The 19,045-nt window shown below is 38.8% G+C and overlaps 1 protein-coding gene across 2 annotated transcripts in view; it reads right to left on the minus strand.

Annotated features, from left to right (window-relative positions):
* Positions 1-2,022: 2,022 nt before the first annotated feature.
* The window catches only part of TEX2 (testis expressed 2), a 26,759-nt gene continuing 9,736 nt past the window's right edge, over positions 2,023-19,045 (minus strand). The window contains exons 3-11 of one of the 2 annotated variants that reach the window (XM_008942830.1): positions 18,174-18,507; positions 16,757-17,004; positions 15,709-15,858; positions 14,221-14,320; positions 9,734-9,866; positions 5,286-5,408; positions 4,029-4,238; positions 3,675-3,795; positions 2,023-2,790 (exon numbers count right to left, since the gene is read on the minus strand). In XM_008942830.1, the coding sequence (XP_008941078.1) occupies positions 2,668-2,790; positions 3,675-3,795; positions 4,029-4,238; positions 5,286-5,408; positions 9,734-9,866; positions 14,221-14,320; positions 15,709-15,858; positions 16,757-17,004; positions 18,174-18,507 (1,542 nt within the window). In that variant the 3' untranslated portion in view covers positions 2,023-2,667. Of the gene's footprint in view, positions 2,791-3,674; positions 3,796-4,028; positions 4,239-5,285; positions 5,409-9,733; positions 9,867-14,220; positions 14,321-15,708; positions 15,859-16,756; positions 17,005-18,152; positions 18,508-19,045 lie in introns of both variants that reach the window. The other variant, XM_008942829.1, reaches the window with a different exon arrangement.

Raw genomic sequence — 19,045 nt, forward strand, 5'->3', positions numbered from 1 at the left:
GTGACTGGCCTCTGTCGGTTCATTCGGCATGAACGTAACCCAGCCTTCAGCACCGCAGTTGGGCTTGTTTTTTCTGAGGCAGGTAGTTGAGGGTTCAGTTTGTAAAGGGTATTTGGAACAAACCGCCAGTCCCGGCATTGCTGCCTAGTGCCTGGATGAAGGTGAGCTCACTGTTAGGCGGGATAAAGATGCCCAGCGTGGGGGGGTACTTCGTGCACACGCCAAAAGAGAACTTTAATCAGAAATGGGAATTTGATTCCAGTGATGTAAGCTGCAGCTATTTAAAGGGCCTCTGGTGTCCTTGTGCTGACCTTGAGGCAGAGGGGCTGGAGGTCCGTAGCGAGAACAACTGCATCCACACCCACACTGATGACAGTAGCCAAGTTGAGGAAGACTATGAAAAGATGCTCAGAGACGTTTTTGCTACCAAACCTGCTACAGAGGGTGCAGCCTGAGGCCTATTTCTGTAATATGCCATAATCTTGCATGTAAAGTGGAAAAAGATGATGCCTTGAAAGCATGTTTCATGTGTGACTACCAACTGCTACAGTGAAATTTTGCTTCACTACAGTTCAGTTACTCAGGCTTTTTTCAGAGCTAGAACAGTCTCAGCATTGGCTAGCCCTACAATCAACTCCAGGTATATAAAAAATCTGAAGGGCACATAGCACACTGTCATTGGAGCAAGTTGCTTTTTTAATGGAAGTTTTGAAACAACTTGCACCAGATGGTGGGTAAGCACTATGTAGAAACAATTTAATTGAACAATTATTTTGATGGGATAAATTTATTTAATAAAACAAAGCAAGCAGAGTGTAGTTACCCACAGTTTATGAAGTGCAATATGACAATCTTTGTGTAGTAAGTCTAAATCTTTACACATTAGTGCATCTAGTCCTTTGACTTTAGTTATTGCACATAGAAATTAAATCATATAAAAGACCTGCGTACAAGACATGCAGACTTCATGAAAGGCAAATAATGCCTACATAATCAGAGCAAACCCCAGAATATACACAGCCTGGAATGGTCAAGGAGGAGTTCAGGTAACAAATATAACCTACTAATATTTCAATTAAAGGTAACCAAAATAGGTGTTCAAATATAGAATTAATTTTAAATATATTAAATGCTAGTTTTCTTTTATGTTTCAGGCAAGGTGCTGTTTAAAAAACCTTCAATATAATAGCTTCATTTAGAGATGGCAAATCATCAAGTTACACATGGAAACTTTGATTTACATCAAATGTGATAACACAACATACAAAAAAGTTCTTAAAAAATTACTTCTAAAAAAAAAAAAAAAGCAAATCATGTTATAAAAGGAGAGCCAAAACTCACCTTCTTTGTAAACTAAAACATTTTCTGACATCCATGAACAGTTGGCAACACTTGAGTATCAGAAAAATATTACATGTGTTAAATAGTGGATATGTAGTGTTCAAATATTGGATTTCCTGCATACATTTAGTCTCGAGTCATTATACCAGATAGAAATAAAAGGCATCTCTCCCTCCCCCCTTAATTTTGGCCATTAATTAGCAGAAACAGTCTATAATTCCATGGCAATCAGCTTGAATAACTCCGATGCTTGAGTTCCTATTCCACAAAGTCCAAAGAAGCCAAGGCATGGGGGTCCAACCTGTGGGTCCCAGCTGTCTCCCCAGACGCCGTGCAGCTGTAACCTCAGTTTGGCCCCATGCTTTGCATGTAAACACAGTGCAAGGGGAAAGACAGCAACAGACTCCTATCAACAAACTCGGTGTGTTTCACTGTAGCAAGAGGCTCTACACACAGTAGGTAACAGTACTTCTGGTAATGTGCAGTGCTGACATTTTATGTGTGTGCTCATGTCTTTATAAACATTCAGAGTTAATCATGAACCAAGGTGATTGTACCTCACTGTAAGGCGGCTCGCTATGATTTGGTCTCATGGCTTTACCAAATTTTTTCCTCCTCCTCTACAAAAAAGCCGACAGCCCCACGTTCACTGATAGTTGTGGTTTATGGCTACTTGCTTCCCAAAAAAAACACAAGTTCTGTATGAAAAAAGTAACATGTAATACCACGCTGAATCACAATATTACCTATACATCCGATTTACATTCTTTTATCCTGAAAGCATTTCATATTTCGATTGCTTGACACAAGCTATTGACTGCAGAAGTGAAAGAACATAAAACAGTTCATTCTACACCTCCAACTGCCTGAGAAAGAAACATATTCTTCCAGTTTTATAAATTCATTCCTTACTTAGGAGTTTTTCCATTTGGCACGCAGTTTCTTTGCTGCCAAACAACCTCTCAATGCTTTAATGCACATTAACACAGCATGAAAACTTAAGCTGAACAAAAGGTGTGTCGACAAGCTCCTCCATCCATTGCAGTTAGGTTCCTCCTCCCTCCCCCAAGAACAGGTCATCTTAGCCTCTGAGTTAAAATCCCCATGGCAGCCAGTACGAAAATAAACCAACGGCTTAATGGAATGGAACTTCATGTAGCTGAAGTACACAGGAACAATAACCAGGCAAGTGAGCACAAAGGTATGGTTATAGGCAGTCCTTGGGAGGGGGCAAGTGGCACAGGTTAAGGATGAGAACTACAGCACAGTTTATAAAACCAGGTGAATTACTTTTATAATACTGTAAACTGCAAGAGTCTTCACATGTCATGGTTGATCAGGGGCCTCTGTGATCAGATCCTTTGGAGGGCACGTAGAGGAGCGGGGATCCATGGCTGAGTGCATCAGAGGAATATAAACATCATCCATGTTTGGCATGACAAAGATTTTCTGCAAAAAGGATGCAATTAAATCAAGTTACATTTCATATCCTTCTTCAATTCTTAGTCTTCTCATTTGTTTAGTTAAACAAGGCAACAACTTTCCAGGTAAAAGGTTCTTGAGTTCAGCATTGAGTCAGTGCCCATACTGAGGCCCTGTGGTAGCCGTTAACTCATTTAATTGGGTTACAGATAGAGATGAAGTTTAGAAATGGGAAGATTTCTGCACTACCCATTTAGTTGAAATAGTACTACAGGAAACACCAACTTTTCTTAGCTCTGCTGCTTTCTCAGCTCTTACCCATAAATTTTAGAACAGTACTTTTCACAAACTAAACAGGTTTGATTTCTGGTTGATTGTACAGGCTGGGGTCAGAATGAATGTGATCACTAACCTGTTCTAACCTACAATTATTTGTATATTTGGAGGTCTTTTTTTCCCTCTATTTTGCACTATGGTTAATACTACTTTTTTAAAAATTATTTAATTTTAAAGGAAATAGAAACAGGACACCTTACTGCCTCATCTGTCCTTAATTCTAGACAACACTTTTGCCCTCTATCGTCTAACAACACCTAGGACCATGTTTTTATTCACGCAGTACAAGTTCTGACATGGTACCTATTTCAAAGAAAAGGCATTTTCAGCCTGAAAAATCAATCTGAGAAGTGCTAAAACAGATTTCCATACAGGTCCACTCATGGTCTTGAGACCATGAGACCATCCCAGAAGTCAGTCTCAGCTGAGTTCTTGACAACCTTTCCACTGAACAGGAGCAGTGGGGGATACCAACTATCTTGAATCAAGTAGGGGACATGCAAAAGTTTAAAAACCTACCCCTCTAATATATCAGAACTATCATTAAATGAAATGAAAATGTCAAGGAAACCCACCTGAAACTCTTGTTCTAGCTTCCTCTCTATCCAGTCAGTTACATGAACCAGCGTCACTTCTCTCTCGCCAAGTTTCGGCCGAGCTTTTAACTCCAGGTAGGGAGGTCTTCGAAAGCCATACCTTAGGAGAGCACACACAACAGGTTTTACTATAAACACTCCAACCAAGCATATACTTAAATGTCTTAACTCTCAGCATTCTCTCCATAGCAGTTCCTACCTCATTTACAACTAGTTTGTATTGCACCTCTTCCAGAACCCATTTTGACTACGTTTTACCTCTGTTCTTAGTTGCAGTCCCTTAGGCAGCACACACCTGAAACATTGCCCAGTTCTGCACTAAGTGCCTCTTACCATATTCGGTCAGTAGGTGGAGGTGGAATGTTGATTACGAGCGTTCCTCTGCACTCTTGTACTTCAACTGTTAGCAGCAAAGGAGTATTGGAGACCTCTTCGATTTTCTTCTTAATAAACTCAGTCTCTGTTGCTTTCTGAAAGTATTTTGACTTAGTAATTTTATCCACAATCCTCATGATCTTACTTGTCCGATGTCCTCCGACGTACCTTTAAGATTGAGAACAGAAGAAGAGTAATCAAGGTAATTTTCTTAACCCTATTGTTTGCTAAGACAACACAGATTTCCTATTAAATCATTAGAGGTTTTTCTACATAAAAATTCTAAACAGATACGTATTCACATGTCCAAGCAGTACCTACCAAAGCCTGCAAACAGCAACTGTACTGTCAGCTGCAAGTGTCTGGCTGGCAGAATTTCTGTCCAGTCTCAACACTCCTTCCCAGATGGCATTGGGAATACAATATTTTTATAAATTGCAACATTTTTAAATCTTGTGATTGTCTGAGGCATTTCAGTGTTACCACAGATCTCTCACTGCATGGTGTAACTTCAGATATAAACAGCAAAACAATCCAAACAGCCAAACCAAGGAATGACGTGGCAAAACTGACGTTAGGAAATTTTCTTTACAACTCTTGCACGGCATCAGAGGGCAGTATTGCATAGCCCAGACACAAAAAGCCCTCCAAGGGAAAAGAAAGTAAAAAACCCACAAGCCTGAGCTAGAAAGCTAGGCTTGAATAACAGTTGTTTTCTTAAAGAGAACACCACACTGGAAATACAGGATCAGCAGGATCAGTATGGGCATAGTACTGTATACAAACAGTGTTTCAAGTTCACACACAATCCTGTTCTTGGCTCTAATACCAGGCAAGAAACGCTGCAGAAGGTCCCCATAGGTTCTCTGGCCCAAAGACTTGGCTCTCTCTGTAATCTAGTAGTGAAGAAATTAGGAGCTGTCAAATGGAGCAGTGCACAGGTCAATCTGCAGAAGTGCTGGATGGCAAACAATGCTCCCAGCACAGTACAACACACAGCAGAGCAGCCTCCCTTCAGCTGGTAGTACGTGGCTGGATGGCTGCTCTTTGCTCTAGAAATGGCTGCGCTGCGTTTGCTTCACTGCCTGGATATCCTCACCCTTGGAGGTCCTGCTGACAGGGAGCAGCACAGGACTGGACCAAGGTATCAGCTACACCAGGTTTAAAAATGTGAGGGGGAGGGAAGCATTAACAAACACTATGCAGACAGCTCACCCTTCTGCTCCTGGAGTCACCTGCTTCTCTCCTGCCAGTTCAGGAGCATCGTCCTCTTCTGAAGAGCCAGCACTGGAGGATTCCTCATCACTGTCAGCGAGACAATACGCCCTTGGCCTGAAACTGAAACAATGCAATTTCCAGGTCAAATGTAATGTTCTTAAATAGCTATCATCAGGTACAGCTTTGGCTGAGGTTACACGTGTTTCTACTTGAGACACTGAAATGTCCCCTCCTCTTTTTTATAAACTCTAGCTGAAAGAACAAAACTGAAACCACTGTGAAGCTAGTCTGTCAGAAGTAGCTTCTGACAAAAAAAAAAAAATCAGTCTGTAAATTTGTTTTCTCCAGTGGATGTAATCCTGCATGAAAGAGGATGGCAGGGGAGTGACTGTTCTACATATTCAAATAAAATGTCAGCATTATTCAAAATACATTTGAAAGCATCTCTGTTGCTTTTTGTGGCTCTCCACGAGTAGTATATAGGCTGGACAGGCTTGGCTTGTTTTTAGAACTCTGACAAAGACATGTTTTTAAATCAAAAGGTGATAACAAGCAATTCTGTCTTGTACTATAGGACTCCAATTTAAAATCAAATTATCTACCAACTGAACTCCTCAGAGATGTTAACTGAGGTGCTGACATATATACCTTATCTTCACAGCACTTTGAATCCAAATCAGTTTTTGTCTACTCACACATACATGCAATTTTTGCAACGTAGACATATCTCTAGCAATGGTAGCATGGGCAAAGCACAAGAGACTTGATCTTTGTCACCCACCACCAAAAGGAAATGCACAACACTTACACTGGCAGAGCAAAGTTCTCTCAGACTAGCGAGTCACCTTACTGGAGTAGCTACAGTGTGCATCATGGCAAACTTCACGGGGAAAAAAAGGCAATTTTATTAACAGAAGTCTAATATAACCCTGGAAGTAATATTTCTTAGATGTTTTGCAGAGATACATTTGTCCCATATAAATTTAGGCTATCATCTCCCTTTATTATCTTTGTTGGAAATGTTCCTTTTCTTACTATATTTGTAGGGAAATCGACCTTCAGGCTAGTGAATTTTTGAGATCCTCTGACACAGTGAATTACATTTACAGGATTTAAGGTCTTGTTTTGTATTTTTCTGAAGAGAGTCCAAGATAGAATAAGGCAAAGAATGTCATAGGGAGAAGAGGGGAAAAATTAAAGTAATAAAATCAAACAAGTGTTGCTCTTAGGGTACAAAATATCACACAGTAGTTACTACTTCCTAGTCTTCAACTATGGAATAATTTAGGTACACAATCACAGAAAAAAAAAATCAAATCTTTTAAACAGATTAAAATTAGGGAACAACACAGTGACTACAGTTCAGTATTAACAGATCTCTACCAAATGCAAGAGCTTGAAACAGTTACACAACACGAGCTTCAAAAGCACGTGGGTTTAGCCGTAGGGACTATACCCAGGACTATAATATTCTACAGCTTGCTCAGAATATAGTTCATAGCCTGCTTTCTTTTGTGTATGGATGTGTTCTTGGAAATTTATTTAAAGCATTTAATAACCTCACACAGGGCATGGACTGAGGCTACTGTCTGCTGTTCTGTACACTGAACTGCATGTTAGCTGCTGCATGAAGTCCTCATGTGAAAGGACAGTTCACGTACAGCTCACAGAGCACAGCACTAGAATGGGAGCAGTAATCCCACGACCTCTACACTAAAAATTTGCTACCTTGGCTATGGAATCAGAACCATAAACTCTTCTTCCTCCCCAGAGATTCATTGGGTACCCAGAGAATAGTGAAGCAGCAAACCAAAGTGAACCAGCTCCCTGGGGACTAAGGGGGTGGTGGGTGGTTCATGTCACTGACCCAAATGCCAGTGCTGGGGCTGTTCCTCAAGAGAGGAGTTCACATTTTTAGGTCAGATTCAAACCACACATTTTCTACCTGGGTGTGACCTTACGCCACTTCTCTGAGCACATCATACTATGCAGTTTAAAGCATTTTCAAGGTTCTCAAAGGTGTCACCTTCTTACAAGAAAGCAGTTTCTTTGCCTGTGTGATGGGCCCCTCTGAAGCTCTCCACAAGCATGCACCGACCGGCTAAGGCCACGAGATTTCCTCCCATTAAACAAAGCAACAATAAACAAGCTTGAGTGAGATTTCAGGGGATCTCTGCATACAATGGACCATTTATATGACACAACCATTGGCAGAAAAACACTTTGGAGCTACAGTATTGTTCCTGGGCAGACTGCACAATATTTTATAAATTGCCACTTGTCAGTTTGTTTTTACGTGGTACAACATATCAAAAAGGACCAATGGGGTAAGAAACTGTGGTAACTTTGGGTTAGCCTGCCTGCATTTGCTTAATCTCCAGAGTGGTAGAAGTGGGTACTGTACTAAGTTTATAATTAATTCAATTAATTCCAGCCTCTTTGAGAGCTGCATTTTCCTGAGATCACACACAAGACAGCATTCTCAAACTACAACAGCACACTTCATTTCTATTTCAAACAGTAACACAGCAGCAGTGATAGAACAGGCTGCCACATTCAACCATTTGTCTCATTGACACTGACAATATCCAAGGACAGTTAAAACTCAGTGCTGTTTCCCCCACCATCCTCTTTCTGGATGACTAGATGCCTTTCTTGCACAAGTTTGTGGTCACTGCATCTCAAGAGGTGGTTTGTTCTAGGCACTTGAGGGATAAAAATGAGAGTAAGCAACAAAGATGCATCACTTACAGACAGTATGATTGTGGATGCAAGCACATGTAGATCAGTTTGACTTGTCACAGCAATCACCAACTCATAGTTAGAAAAGGCAGTAAAATTAAATCAAACTGTTCTATAGTCCTCAAAGTCTTTCATTTGTTATTTGTTTATAATATCTATTGTATTTAAGGAAAAAAACAAACAACCAACCACCAAGCAACCCAAAAACCCTCATTCAATGTAAAATACATTTGACTACTCTTTATCTCAAGCTGGCATGGTTGGTACCTGGCCCTGAGCGTGGCAAACATCCCAGCCATGTGCAGGGAGCAATGCAGTTAATGGTTTTACCTTCAAGAAATTGGTTGCTTAGCTACAGACATTTACATTCATGTTGCTGGGGGCCTACTGCTCAGCTAGAATCGAGCCGACTGTTAAATATGAAATCAATGCATTCACTAATTTTTTCTGAGGCTGTTCTTGCACTGGATGGATATAAAAATACACAAAGAAAATACTGAAGGGATGGGGAAGAGAAGCAAGATTTTGATTTGTATAGACATGTCCTTCTCTAGCTCTCATTTTTTTGGGTGGACAAGATTAAAGAGATTTTTGAAAAAAAAATCACTCCTACCAATTATACTGATGTAAATGCAGAAATATTTATTTCAAGCAGTGACAACTAGAATCCAGGTCGATTTTAAATCCTCTGAATTTCTATCAGTGTATGAGATCATTCAGCCATTACCTTTTTCACATTTATTTTCTTGTCATGACTGCACTGTAATATAGCACTGCTCTAGTATTACTTCAAGATACCTCAGAATAAATGGTCAGAGCTATGACAGGATTATACAAAGCATCTAGTATCCTAATTACGAATAAAATGTTGTGGTCTTTCCAATCTAAACAAATGGCCAGATTTAGAGACTATTTTCCTGATTTGTTGGCAGTGGTTGTACACTAAATCAGAGACCAGCTGCTGTTCACGGACTGCAGATTTCTTCAGTTCAAAGAGCATACAGCACAAGGAGATTCAACACTCCACAGCTGATGGGATGGATATTTGACAGGCGTCACTCACCACCTTAATACCAGTGGACAGATCAAAGTGCCAGGGAAAGCACAAACACAAGGTAGGTAAGTTACAGTATGTGTGTGTTTTCTAAGCAGTTCATCTGTAAGGCATTTCACTTAGAAGTGAGATAGGAGGAAAACTGGAGACTAAAGTAAGGGTGTTCTTATTCCAGTGATGGAATAAAGCTACTCAAAAAGTCTTTACATAACAATTACAGCCTATCAACCTTCCACAGTTGTTTACTGTTCCATGGTTTACAACTCCAGCTCTATCATGCTGTAGCAGCACAGTACAGGTGTCTATCTCTGTATCTGCAAGTGAGTATCTCCAATATTCAAGGCTACTGGCTAAGAACCCAAATCAAGAATAGGAGAAAATTAAATTTTAGTCACAGAACATTTTAAAATTCTACTCATATATATATATAAAAAGTATTCTATTGCAAAATTCTTTTATTAAGACAATTACCAATGATGAAATCAAACAAAGTTGCACAGAAAGGCCATGTCCTACACTCCCATGTACGCAACCCCTCCCAATTTCTTTCTTTCATTCTACTGCAGAGCCAGAGCTGCATATATGCAAGGCAAGTTTCACTTTTCCACTATGGAAGCTCCCACTTGACTCTGCCACTGCAATACCTTACCCTTCTTTGCCAATCTCTCCAACTTTAAGTGCTTCACCAAGCGGCTCTTTACCGAGTTTGGTCAAGTTCATCTTTGTCTCTAGTGTCATTAAAAAAGATCCATTGTAGGACATTTCCAAATCGATCCAAAGTCCTAAAATTAACAATAACAACAAGATGTCACTTTAAAACTGGTCACAATCACTTTAATGTCAAGCCCAAACTCATTTTTAATAAGACAATACATCATACTTTTTCAGAAGAGAAAAACTACTTTCCATCAACTGATTACATCATTAATTCACAAATAATTAACAGCTTATCAAAACAAGTTTTCTGTTCACATTAAGCTTATGGAACAAAGTTGAATGTTCAAACATAAATTAAAACCATGTTGAAAGACAGATCAGAAAGCACAGCTCATGATATAAAAAAAGCAATGTGGTTTACATGCAGCAGAACTGCTTAAGAGATCTGAATCAAGATAAAGAGAATAGAATACAACCAGGGATTCACTTCAAAACTATTTACAGCATTGCTCCAAGCCAAACAGTAATGGGGACACTCCTCTATATTCCTTATGCTGTACAAATGAAGCAAAACTTGAAATCCCAGAGCAACACTGCCCGTCACACTTCATAACCTGCAGTCTCTCTGGCTTTCAACAATGGTGTATTGAAGAAGCATGAAAAGGTTCACTGGGTAACTCAGCTGTAGGCATTCTTCTTATGACTCACAGCAAACAGGGTCGTTATTTAGAACAATTCTAGTTGTGTAGTATTAAGTTAAATCCTATTGTCTGGGCAAACTATTCACTTATTGCAATTGCAAAAAGAATTGTCTTGGGAATAATTGCAGATTAGGTCCTGCCTCTTAAGAGACACCCTGCAGCCCCACCAATTAAAAAAGCTGTAGGGTATTTGTGCCAGAGACTAGAAATCAGATGCCACTAAGCAGAGATTATGCATCTTCCTTTTCCAGATATTGCAGCTGCACACAATATGCCCCACCAGTAACTGGCACACCAACCACTAAAGCATTCTACTTTTATTTACTTGTTCAGAAGCAATTAATGGTAACTACTCTCTGGGTTTGATTGATGACGAAAGAGACACTTCTACACTTAAAGAACAACTGATTTCTTCTCAGCAAGAACATACCAGGAGAATGGCATTGTCCCCAGTCCCACCCATTTATCTTAACAGAAATACACAGAGCTCCAAAAGAGTAGGTCATTGATACACTATTAGAGTACATGCTGGAAATACTGAAGGAGAGCTGCTTTTTTACTAAACCAAATTATTATTTTGCATCATACAGTTTTTCCAATGCTGTTCTAAAACAAAACACAAGATTTCAAACACAAGCTTATAGAGATTTTTCCCCTTTACAGTAACAAAGTAGCAGTAACATCAGAAACAAGAAAACAGCTAAACAGACCCCGTGATAACCAATGAGTCAGCATGCTTCAATGTTGTTTTAACAGTAGACCAAATTAAGCAAAGGAAGTCATTACTGAGAGGGAAAACTTCTGGCCAGAAAATGATCATACGCATTTTTCCAGAGGGAAAAGAGGGAGGTAAGGAGTGTGAGGAGGTGAGGAATTGGGCAGATGATACAATTTATACAGAGTTATCTGGTTCCCTAGCCTTGACAGAAGAACAGTAAATACTACAGCATATGCTGTCACCCAAATGGAGCTGTACTAACAGAAAAAAAGATTATTTTTTTGCTAACATTGTTAACAAAGTTGGTTACTTAGAGGAGCCATATTATAAAAAAATATTTTCCTCAGCACCAAGCACTGGTAAAAAAGTACAGATGAAACAAAATGCATCACAATTTGTAACTGCATTTTAAGGGCTCACAAAAGGCTACCTCATATGACTGTTTCAAACACTTAAAAAAACTCTTTAGAGTGTTCATTCTGGATACTGATCTGATAGGACTTTTTTTTTTCCCCCATGTGTGGTTTATTCATAGGTCAACTTACCAACATAAATTCATTTATCCTTATGAAAACAGGCATTTCCAATTATCATCACCTTACTTTAGTACAATAGCAAAACAAGTTATTCCAGTAATTATTCACTGCAAACTCTTAAAAACTCAGATACTAAGAGCTCACATGTCATTTGACAATATGAAGGAAGTTACAAGGATTACAAATGCTATCCTAAATTTTTGTTTGTCACAGTTTATCCAAACAAGAAAGTGAAAGAGTTAATTGTTCTCACTGCTGTTGTTGGCAATTAATTGAAGCCAAGTGTTCAGCAGTTTCCTAAATCCCATCTCATGACTTAGAACTAGTCTTTGGTTACAACTAAAGTTATGAGAGCAGAGAAAGGAATTCAAAACATGTTAAATCTAGGCAAAGGGAAACACTCTGACAAGAACCCCAAAGCAGAACTCTGTTTAGCAAGAAGCTACAAAACCATTTGGCAAGTATCATACATGTAACCATTTAAAAAAATTTCACTTTGTTTTATGTAACTCAAAATTTCTACTGGTGGTGAAGCCACCTTGCTACTGGGAACACCAGAGGATGTTGTAAGTAGTGTGGAGAACCTGCTGTCCCACGCAGGAACCACATGACAAGAGGCAGCAATATGTTTTTGTTCCCCAAACATTGATTGCACATAAGTTTATTCCATCTATTCCAGCTTTAGTTCTGTAAAATATAGTTTTTGTTCCTCATGACAACAAAACAATTTAGTCTTTTCAAACATGCTTTGTTTATAAAGCTCAAGGGAAAACATACTTTCAAGAAATTAAAAGCAGAGCATCCAGTGTTTCACAGATAAGGATTTTCCCCAAAGATTTGCACATCTCAAGTGAGACAAGGGCAAACAGCAGCACTTGGATACAACAGGCAGCATTAGTTAACATGCTGTGTACTTCCAAGAGAATTTTACCTCAAAACTAGTTAAATAACCCTTAAAAAGACCAGGTCCAAACTATAGGATAAGAGCAAAGACGAAGCCTAAACTGCTTCCAAGCAAAAACCAACTCATTCTCTAATACAGTGCATGGCTGAATCCTAGCACAGACTCCCCATCCTGAGGAACCACTGCTGCTTGACCTTTAAGAACAGTGAGCAGAACTCTTGAGGAGATGAACCACCCCAGTGAACAGAACCCCCCTTAAGCCCTGAGTTCAGCACTGCCATGCCCTCCAACCAGCACCCAAAAATGGAGCTGGTACTACACCCTCATGCTTTGAGAAGCTACATAAAGAAACATGAGAGTCTGTTCCTCACTTTAAAACACTGTGCACAGAGCTAGGGTAGGTTGATCCTGTTACAATTTTCAGCTAGTTATCCAGTCAAACTTCACTCTGTCCATATTTCTTGTTATTGTTCCAAATATGCTACCAAGACTTGCTGAAGTTTGGCTTCCTGCTGGCCTGTAATTTAGAGCCTTTCCAGAGGCTCTTAAGACTCTTAACAAGTATTGTAAATTCATTAAATTCCTACCAATTTATGTTTTGGCACCACCTAGAAATTATTTTGGTATCTTCATTTAAGAGTTGAAAGAGCAGTCTGGAACAAAAATAAGTTGTTTGCCATGCAGTCCATAGCTACAGCCACAACAGGTCCTCAAAGGAAATATCTCCCATTAGACCAATTAGAAAATTCTTCACCTTGAGTTAAATAATTCTCTTTCACTTCTCCAGCCCAGTGTAACAATATGGTAACTAAGGGAGTGAATGGAGCAAGAGGAGACAAATAAAGAAACCCTTAATAAACTCAGAAACAATTCAAAATTAAAAATTGTTCTGATTATGTCTTAGAGAAAGATGGCATCTACTTCTCTTCAGCATGCAGAACAAATACTTTTGAAATCAAAAAATATTAACTCAGGTTTGTCTTTTTGTGAAACTACTTAAGTGACAAAAGTATGCTCAAATACACTCCTGTGACTATACGCAAGCCAGAAAGAAGTTCTGATTCATAAAGCAGCAGTATGGAAGACAGTCATTCCACTTTAAAAAATCCATATTTAATACTGAGGACATAAAATGATGCTGTATTTTGAAGTTTCTTTTCAAAGCAATGTTGTGTTCTTGTTTTCTGAGTAATTACAGTTGTATTTTCTGAATCACTGTTTTCAGAACAGAGCAACTTCTCTTGAAGAAAGGCAGATCTGTTTTCTGCTGTGGTACAGAATCTGACCTGTCTTGCAGAGACATGCATTGCTCTCTGCAGTTCCTGACAAAGTATCAGATAGAGGCCTGCATATCTCTGCTGCATGCAAATTTTAGTTTAGTTCAGCAATTATTTCCAGTGGAAAGACATGATCATATTTCCTTATCTGTAGAATTAGGTTTGTAGCAAGCCTGATGATACTAGTATTTCAGACAGAGATCACTCACTATCTCCTCAGAAGAAGCTCTTATTAAGTGTACCTTCCTCTGAGTACAGCGCCCACAAATGGATCAACATTCTGTTCTTCACAGGTATGAAGGCATGAGCTTAGCAAGAGCAGAAGAGGAAGCAAGTATTTTACCTCTGTGATCAACAGAAGGTTTGTAGGCTTGAAGGATCTTCGGCACTGCTATCCCCATGTCAAGCTCAGTTAGAGTTAGCTCATTCATGAAGTATGGCAGCTAAAAGAAGAGAACATAAAAAACAAATCTGTGTTGCAAAACTAAATATCATTGCTTCCCAAGCAAAGAAAGGTCATTAAACTTAAGGAACAGATTGAGCTGAAAAGCCACCAGCAAAAGAACACAAAATTCTTCCAATTTGATGATTTCACAGTTGCCCATTTCAAAATATTTTAAGTAGAAATTCAGCATCTGAATTTTCAATGTTTTTAAAACTATGCTTAAGTTCAGATGCTGACCTTAAGCCTCCAGCATGCTTTCTAGTCAGAGCATGTAAAAAGCTCAAGAATGCAGTGTGAATAAAAATCAAAGACTTCTTTGGATTTAAAATTTAGTCACATATTTTACAGTTGCAGTTATATCAACATCTCAGCTATTTTTATCTTTGGCAAATTCTTTCATAGCACATTAGCTTTTAAATCTATATCACACTTTTAGTGTAAGAGGCACAGAACCATGATGATTTGGGTATTTATTTACTGTAAAACTTTTTAATTGATAGAAAATCTATCTCCTGTGAACAGACAGTGTTTTAACCTATCAAGAATGCAGCATCTCCCATTCCCAGTCCTTTCACTTAAACTGTTTTCAATGAGATGTTTGGGTACCCTGCTGTCACAATTGTGGAAAAAGCCAGGGCAGAATTAGGTTACTGATTATTTTCCAAAGCACAAGCAATGCTATCTCACAGCTGGTGCTGGCAGCTAAATTTCAGAGCTTTTGTCAGCAAGACTATGTCTTCCTTTGCCTTTAGGAAGAGAGAAACTCCTCCCCAAACATCAGGAGCTAACCAAGCCTGTGATTAACTGCTGCTGCTCAGAAGAGTTACAGAATGCAAAAGGAAGACCCAGAAGTCACTCCAAAGCAACACTCCTCCCTTCACCCTTTGAGCTAATGCAGCTGGTGCACAATTACATCCTATCACCCTACAGACAACTTTTCCCCTGACTGCTACTCCCACTGACCTCTGCTCCCACACGTTGTGTGTGTCTGAAGTTAACAGGAACACATTAGAATGGTGGTTCCCTCATCTCCTCCATCTTAAAGGCAACCTACTATTTCCCAAAGCAGATTTCATAATTTATAAGCAGTTCTATTTACCCCTAAAGTAAATACAATAATATGTACTTTTTACACAAAAACATCACAAATAGTTAATCCAACTCCAGTTCATTTGAAACTGAAGCAGTGAAGTTAGCATACTGGGATCCTCCTGTGAAACAGATAGCAAAGCTGAACTGGGGCTCTCTATCACATTTATTTACTTGTCTTCCACATGTAAGTGTGAAACAAGAATTTCCTCTACTGTTTAAAAAAAACAAACTCAAAGAGTATGTGTTTGTTTCTTTCCATAAGGAAGGTGTAGTGTGAGTCTCCAGATTAGTTACCTTTATTTTGCTAAGTTTCATTTGGATCTTCTTTGACACTAGATCAGACCAATACTTTTCTCCTAAAAAATCCCAGAATATCCTTCCAAGCAAAGCATTCACCCAGGCCTCCTGTTCTTCTTCTTCAGCTTCCACATGGGCATCTGGTAACTGAAAACACAGAGCAGGTCATTCAGCTCTACACATTCTATAAACCAGGGTCAGAAAAGGCCTCGTCTACACTGGCAAGTTTGGTGTTATAGCCTGGGTTAGCTAAAAACACCAACTGCTCTGCACACACAGCAGCTTTACAACATCCAGAAGAATAGCTACTCTACTCTTCTTTTGTTTTCCTATTTTTTTAATAAAACGAGACCAAATCTTACAAATAGATGACACAAATGCAGGGCAGGGAAACAGATTTCTCTTTCCAGGGCTTGTATACAGGATTTCAGAAACAATATTGTTCCTTCTGCTGCATTAAAGGTTTTGTTTGCAGTCCAAGAGGATGAATTTTACTACTAATTACTAAAAATTCCACTTAAACTGTTTCAACAAGCCAGGACCTCAAAAATATGCTTTCAGTTCAATCTACTTTAGAATACACATGGAAAAATTAACTTTTTACTACTATTGGGAAATTAATTCGGGGGAATTTTGTTTCGGGTTTTTGTTTGTTTCAATCTTAAGTATAAGATACAAGTTCTTTCGGGACCAATGGTTTTTGGGACACATCTGTGCAATCCTAATGAAGAAAACCTACAGCCACATTGCCTTCAGCTGTACAATCTTTTATGTACAAGACATGGCAAAAGCCAAAACCCACAGAGACGTTCTTGGGAGATAAGAAATCAAACTGAATCGATGAAAAAACTTGTTTGCTACGTTCAGAAGAAACTGTGGTCAACAGTGAACTGGCAAGTGCAAAAACTCACAGCTGAGTTTATATAAAGTTCAGATCCAACCTGTAGTTAAAAAAAATTAATTTTCTTCCTACACAACTAATTTTTAAAGCAGTAGTTAAAATATACCACCACCTCTTACGTATCTTTTGAAGGAAAAGTGTTACCTTCTTCACAGCTGTAGGGCTGCTGTCTGCACTGAGGACTGGACTACCTGAAGGGCTTTTCTTTTCATGTGGAACACACTTTGCCATATAAATATTGTAGTCCAGAAGCATTTTCTGCCTCACGTTGCCAGCCAGATCCTTGTGCTTTGGCTGGGATGCAATTTCTTCTGCACTTCCCTTGCTGCTGCTTCGGCTGTGTGTGAGAACTCCAGACTGACTATCGGGTTTACTCTGTGTTGGCAAGATCCCTAAATCAAACAGAACAATAAGTGTTTAACAGAAAGGGAACCTGACAGTCACAGAGCAGACTGTATGATCAAACCCTTAAAGGAACTTAATCAGCTTGCACATTTAATTTCTTCTGAAAAAAGACCAGAGTAGTGCTTTCTTATTTTGAAGGGTAAATTCGACTACTGTGTGCTCAGGTGGCACTAAACCCAAATGAGTGAATATTTGGTATGATTCAGCACCCAGCAGGACGTTGGACTGGAAAACTCAGCTGATCAACAGCATATTTAAATATAAACACTCACATATGTATAACATATGGCAGAATGCCCAACAACCCTGCTAGGGAATGCCTAAAATAAAAGTCAGGTGATTAAAATGTACCAATAACTAACCTTTTTTCTCTTTTAATTTAATTATAGGCTGCTACAATTAAAAGGAGTGTGAAAACCATGTAGCTATTAGAATTTTAATTAGCCATTAATTTTGCATTTGCATTTCAAGAAGTTATGTGCCAGAAATAATGATGTTAACTAATTTTTAAAAAGCTTCTCAGAGAATAAAGACAGAAAAGCATGAGTCATTCAGATTTAAAATTATATCAGAGGATGGGTTTAAATGAATATTTCAAACATTCAATCAATACTGTGGACTAATACGGTTCTTTGTTCGGGTACATATATTAGCACAGGACTTTTTATTTAAACAGAAAAATGTGTTTTCTTGGGACTTCAACCAATGAGAAAACTCTATTATTTACAGGAGACTGGAGTGGAAGGAAGGATGGAGGAGGAAGAATGGGAAAGAGGACTGAGTCTAATACAATGACGCAAATGTTGACATCAGTTCCAACAGTAGAAAGGAAAAAGAAAAGACTGAACAGTTCATCCTCACAAAAATTACAGGAGTTGTTACAGTCACTGAAAAAAATAATTCACGTGGAACACTCTAAAAATAATACGAATATTTCAGGGCATATAGCCAAGTATACAGCTAGGAGAGGAAAAGGCAGGGTGGGAAGGTGAGAAAGAGAGGCCAAGATAAGGAGCAGAAGAGTGTCTTCAGTATTATTTCTCTGTAAAGAAAAGTTCACCATGGCTCCACAGTTGCTATAACTACCACTGTGAAAACATAACATTGGTTTGTTTCTCTTAACAAACACTTTTACCAGAATAAAAAATTTGAATACCTGGCTTGCTCCCACATAAACTGGATGGCTTCTTTGATTCAGATTTCAGCTTGGATGCAAGAAGGAACCTTCTGAACCACTCCTCCTTCTCCCTACCTGTCCTTCCAAAGAGATAAAGCACTTGATCCTTTTGACTACTGTACTTCGCTCCGTCCTGAGATTTCTTGGAGTCCTCATTGTCATCTGCTTTTTCAGCAGATAACTTTTCCTCTGCATTCTCTTTATCAGTCTGGGCCTTAGCCATAAAGTCATCCTGCCTAGCAAGTTCAATGCAAATAGGGTATTTCTTATTCCAAATCCGTTTTCGTGCCAGACTCTTAGGAACCAGGGAAATCTGAAGGATAAATAAAAGGGTTAAATGAACTTATTTTTCAGTTGTAACTTCTGTTTCTGTAATCACATAAAGCACATAAGAACACAAGAGATACATTGGATCTGTTGTGTTTAAATTACTTTTAGCTTCTACCCAGTTGATGTCCAGTCCACTGATACTCAGAATTAAAACAGGGACCATTCAAGTAGCTTAGACTCCTACAATCATGTGGAGAAACTCCATTTTCACTTAAAAGACCTTACTCTCATAGTTATGCAGAAAAAGCAGAAAAAATAAGAAACTTAGGTAGAAAATGAGAATCCAAACTGGGTTTTAAACTCTATTTTTCAGGCCTGCCTCATGAAACAATGTTTGAAGCTGGTGGCAGTCAAAGTATGCAAGAAGCAAGCTACAAAAGTGATCTGCAGATAATTCTATTCTAAATTCAGTATATTCAGAGAGCATTGAGACAAAGCAAGTGATGGGAAGAGTGATAAGATTTAAACACTCTTATCCAGGGGCTAAGACAAAGCAAGAGTTTTTAACTCTTACCGCTCTT

The sequence above is a fragment of the Merops nubicus genome, unplaced genomic scaffold, assembly GCF_000691845.1.
Source record: "Merops nubicus isolate BGI_N331 unplaced genomic scaffold, ASM69184v1 scaffold46656, whole genome shotgun sequence".
Classification (NCBI taxonomy): domain Eukaryota; kingdom Metazoa; phylum Chordata; class Aves; order Coraciiformes; family Meropidae; genus Merops; species Merops nubicus.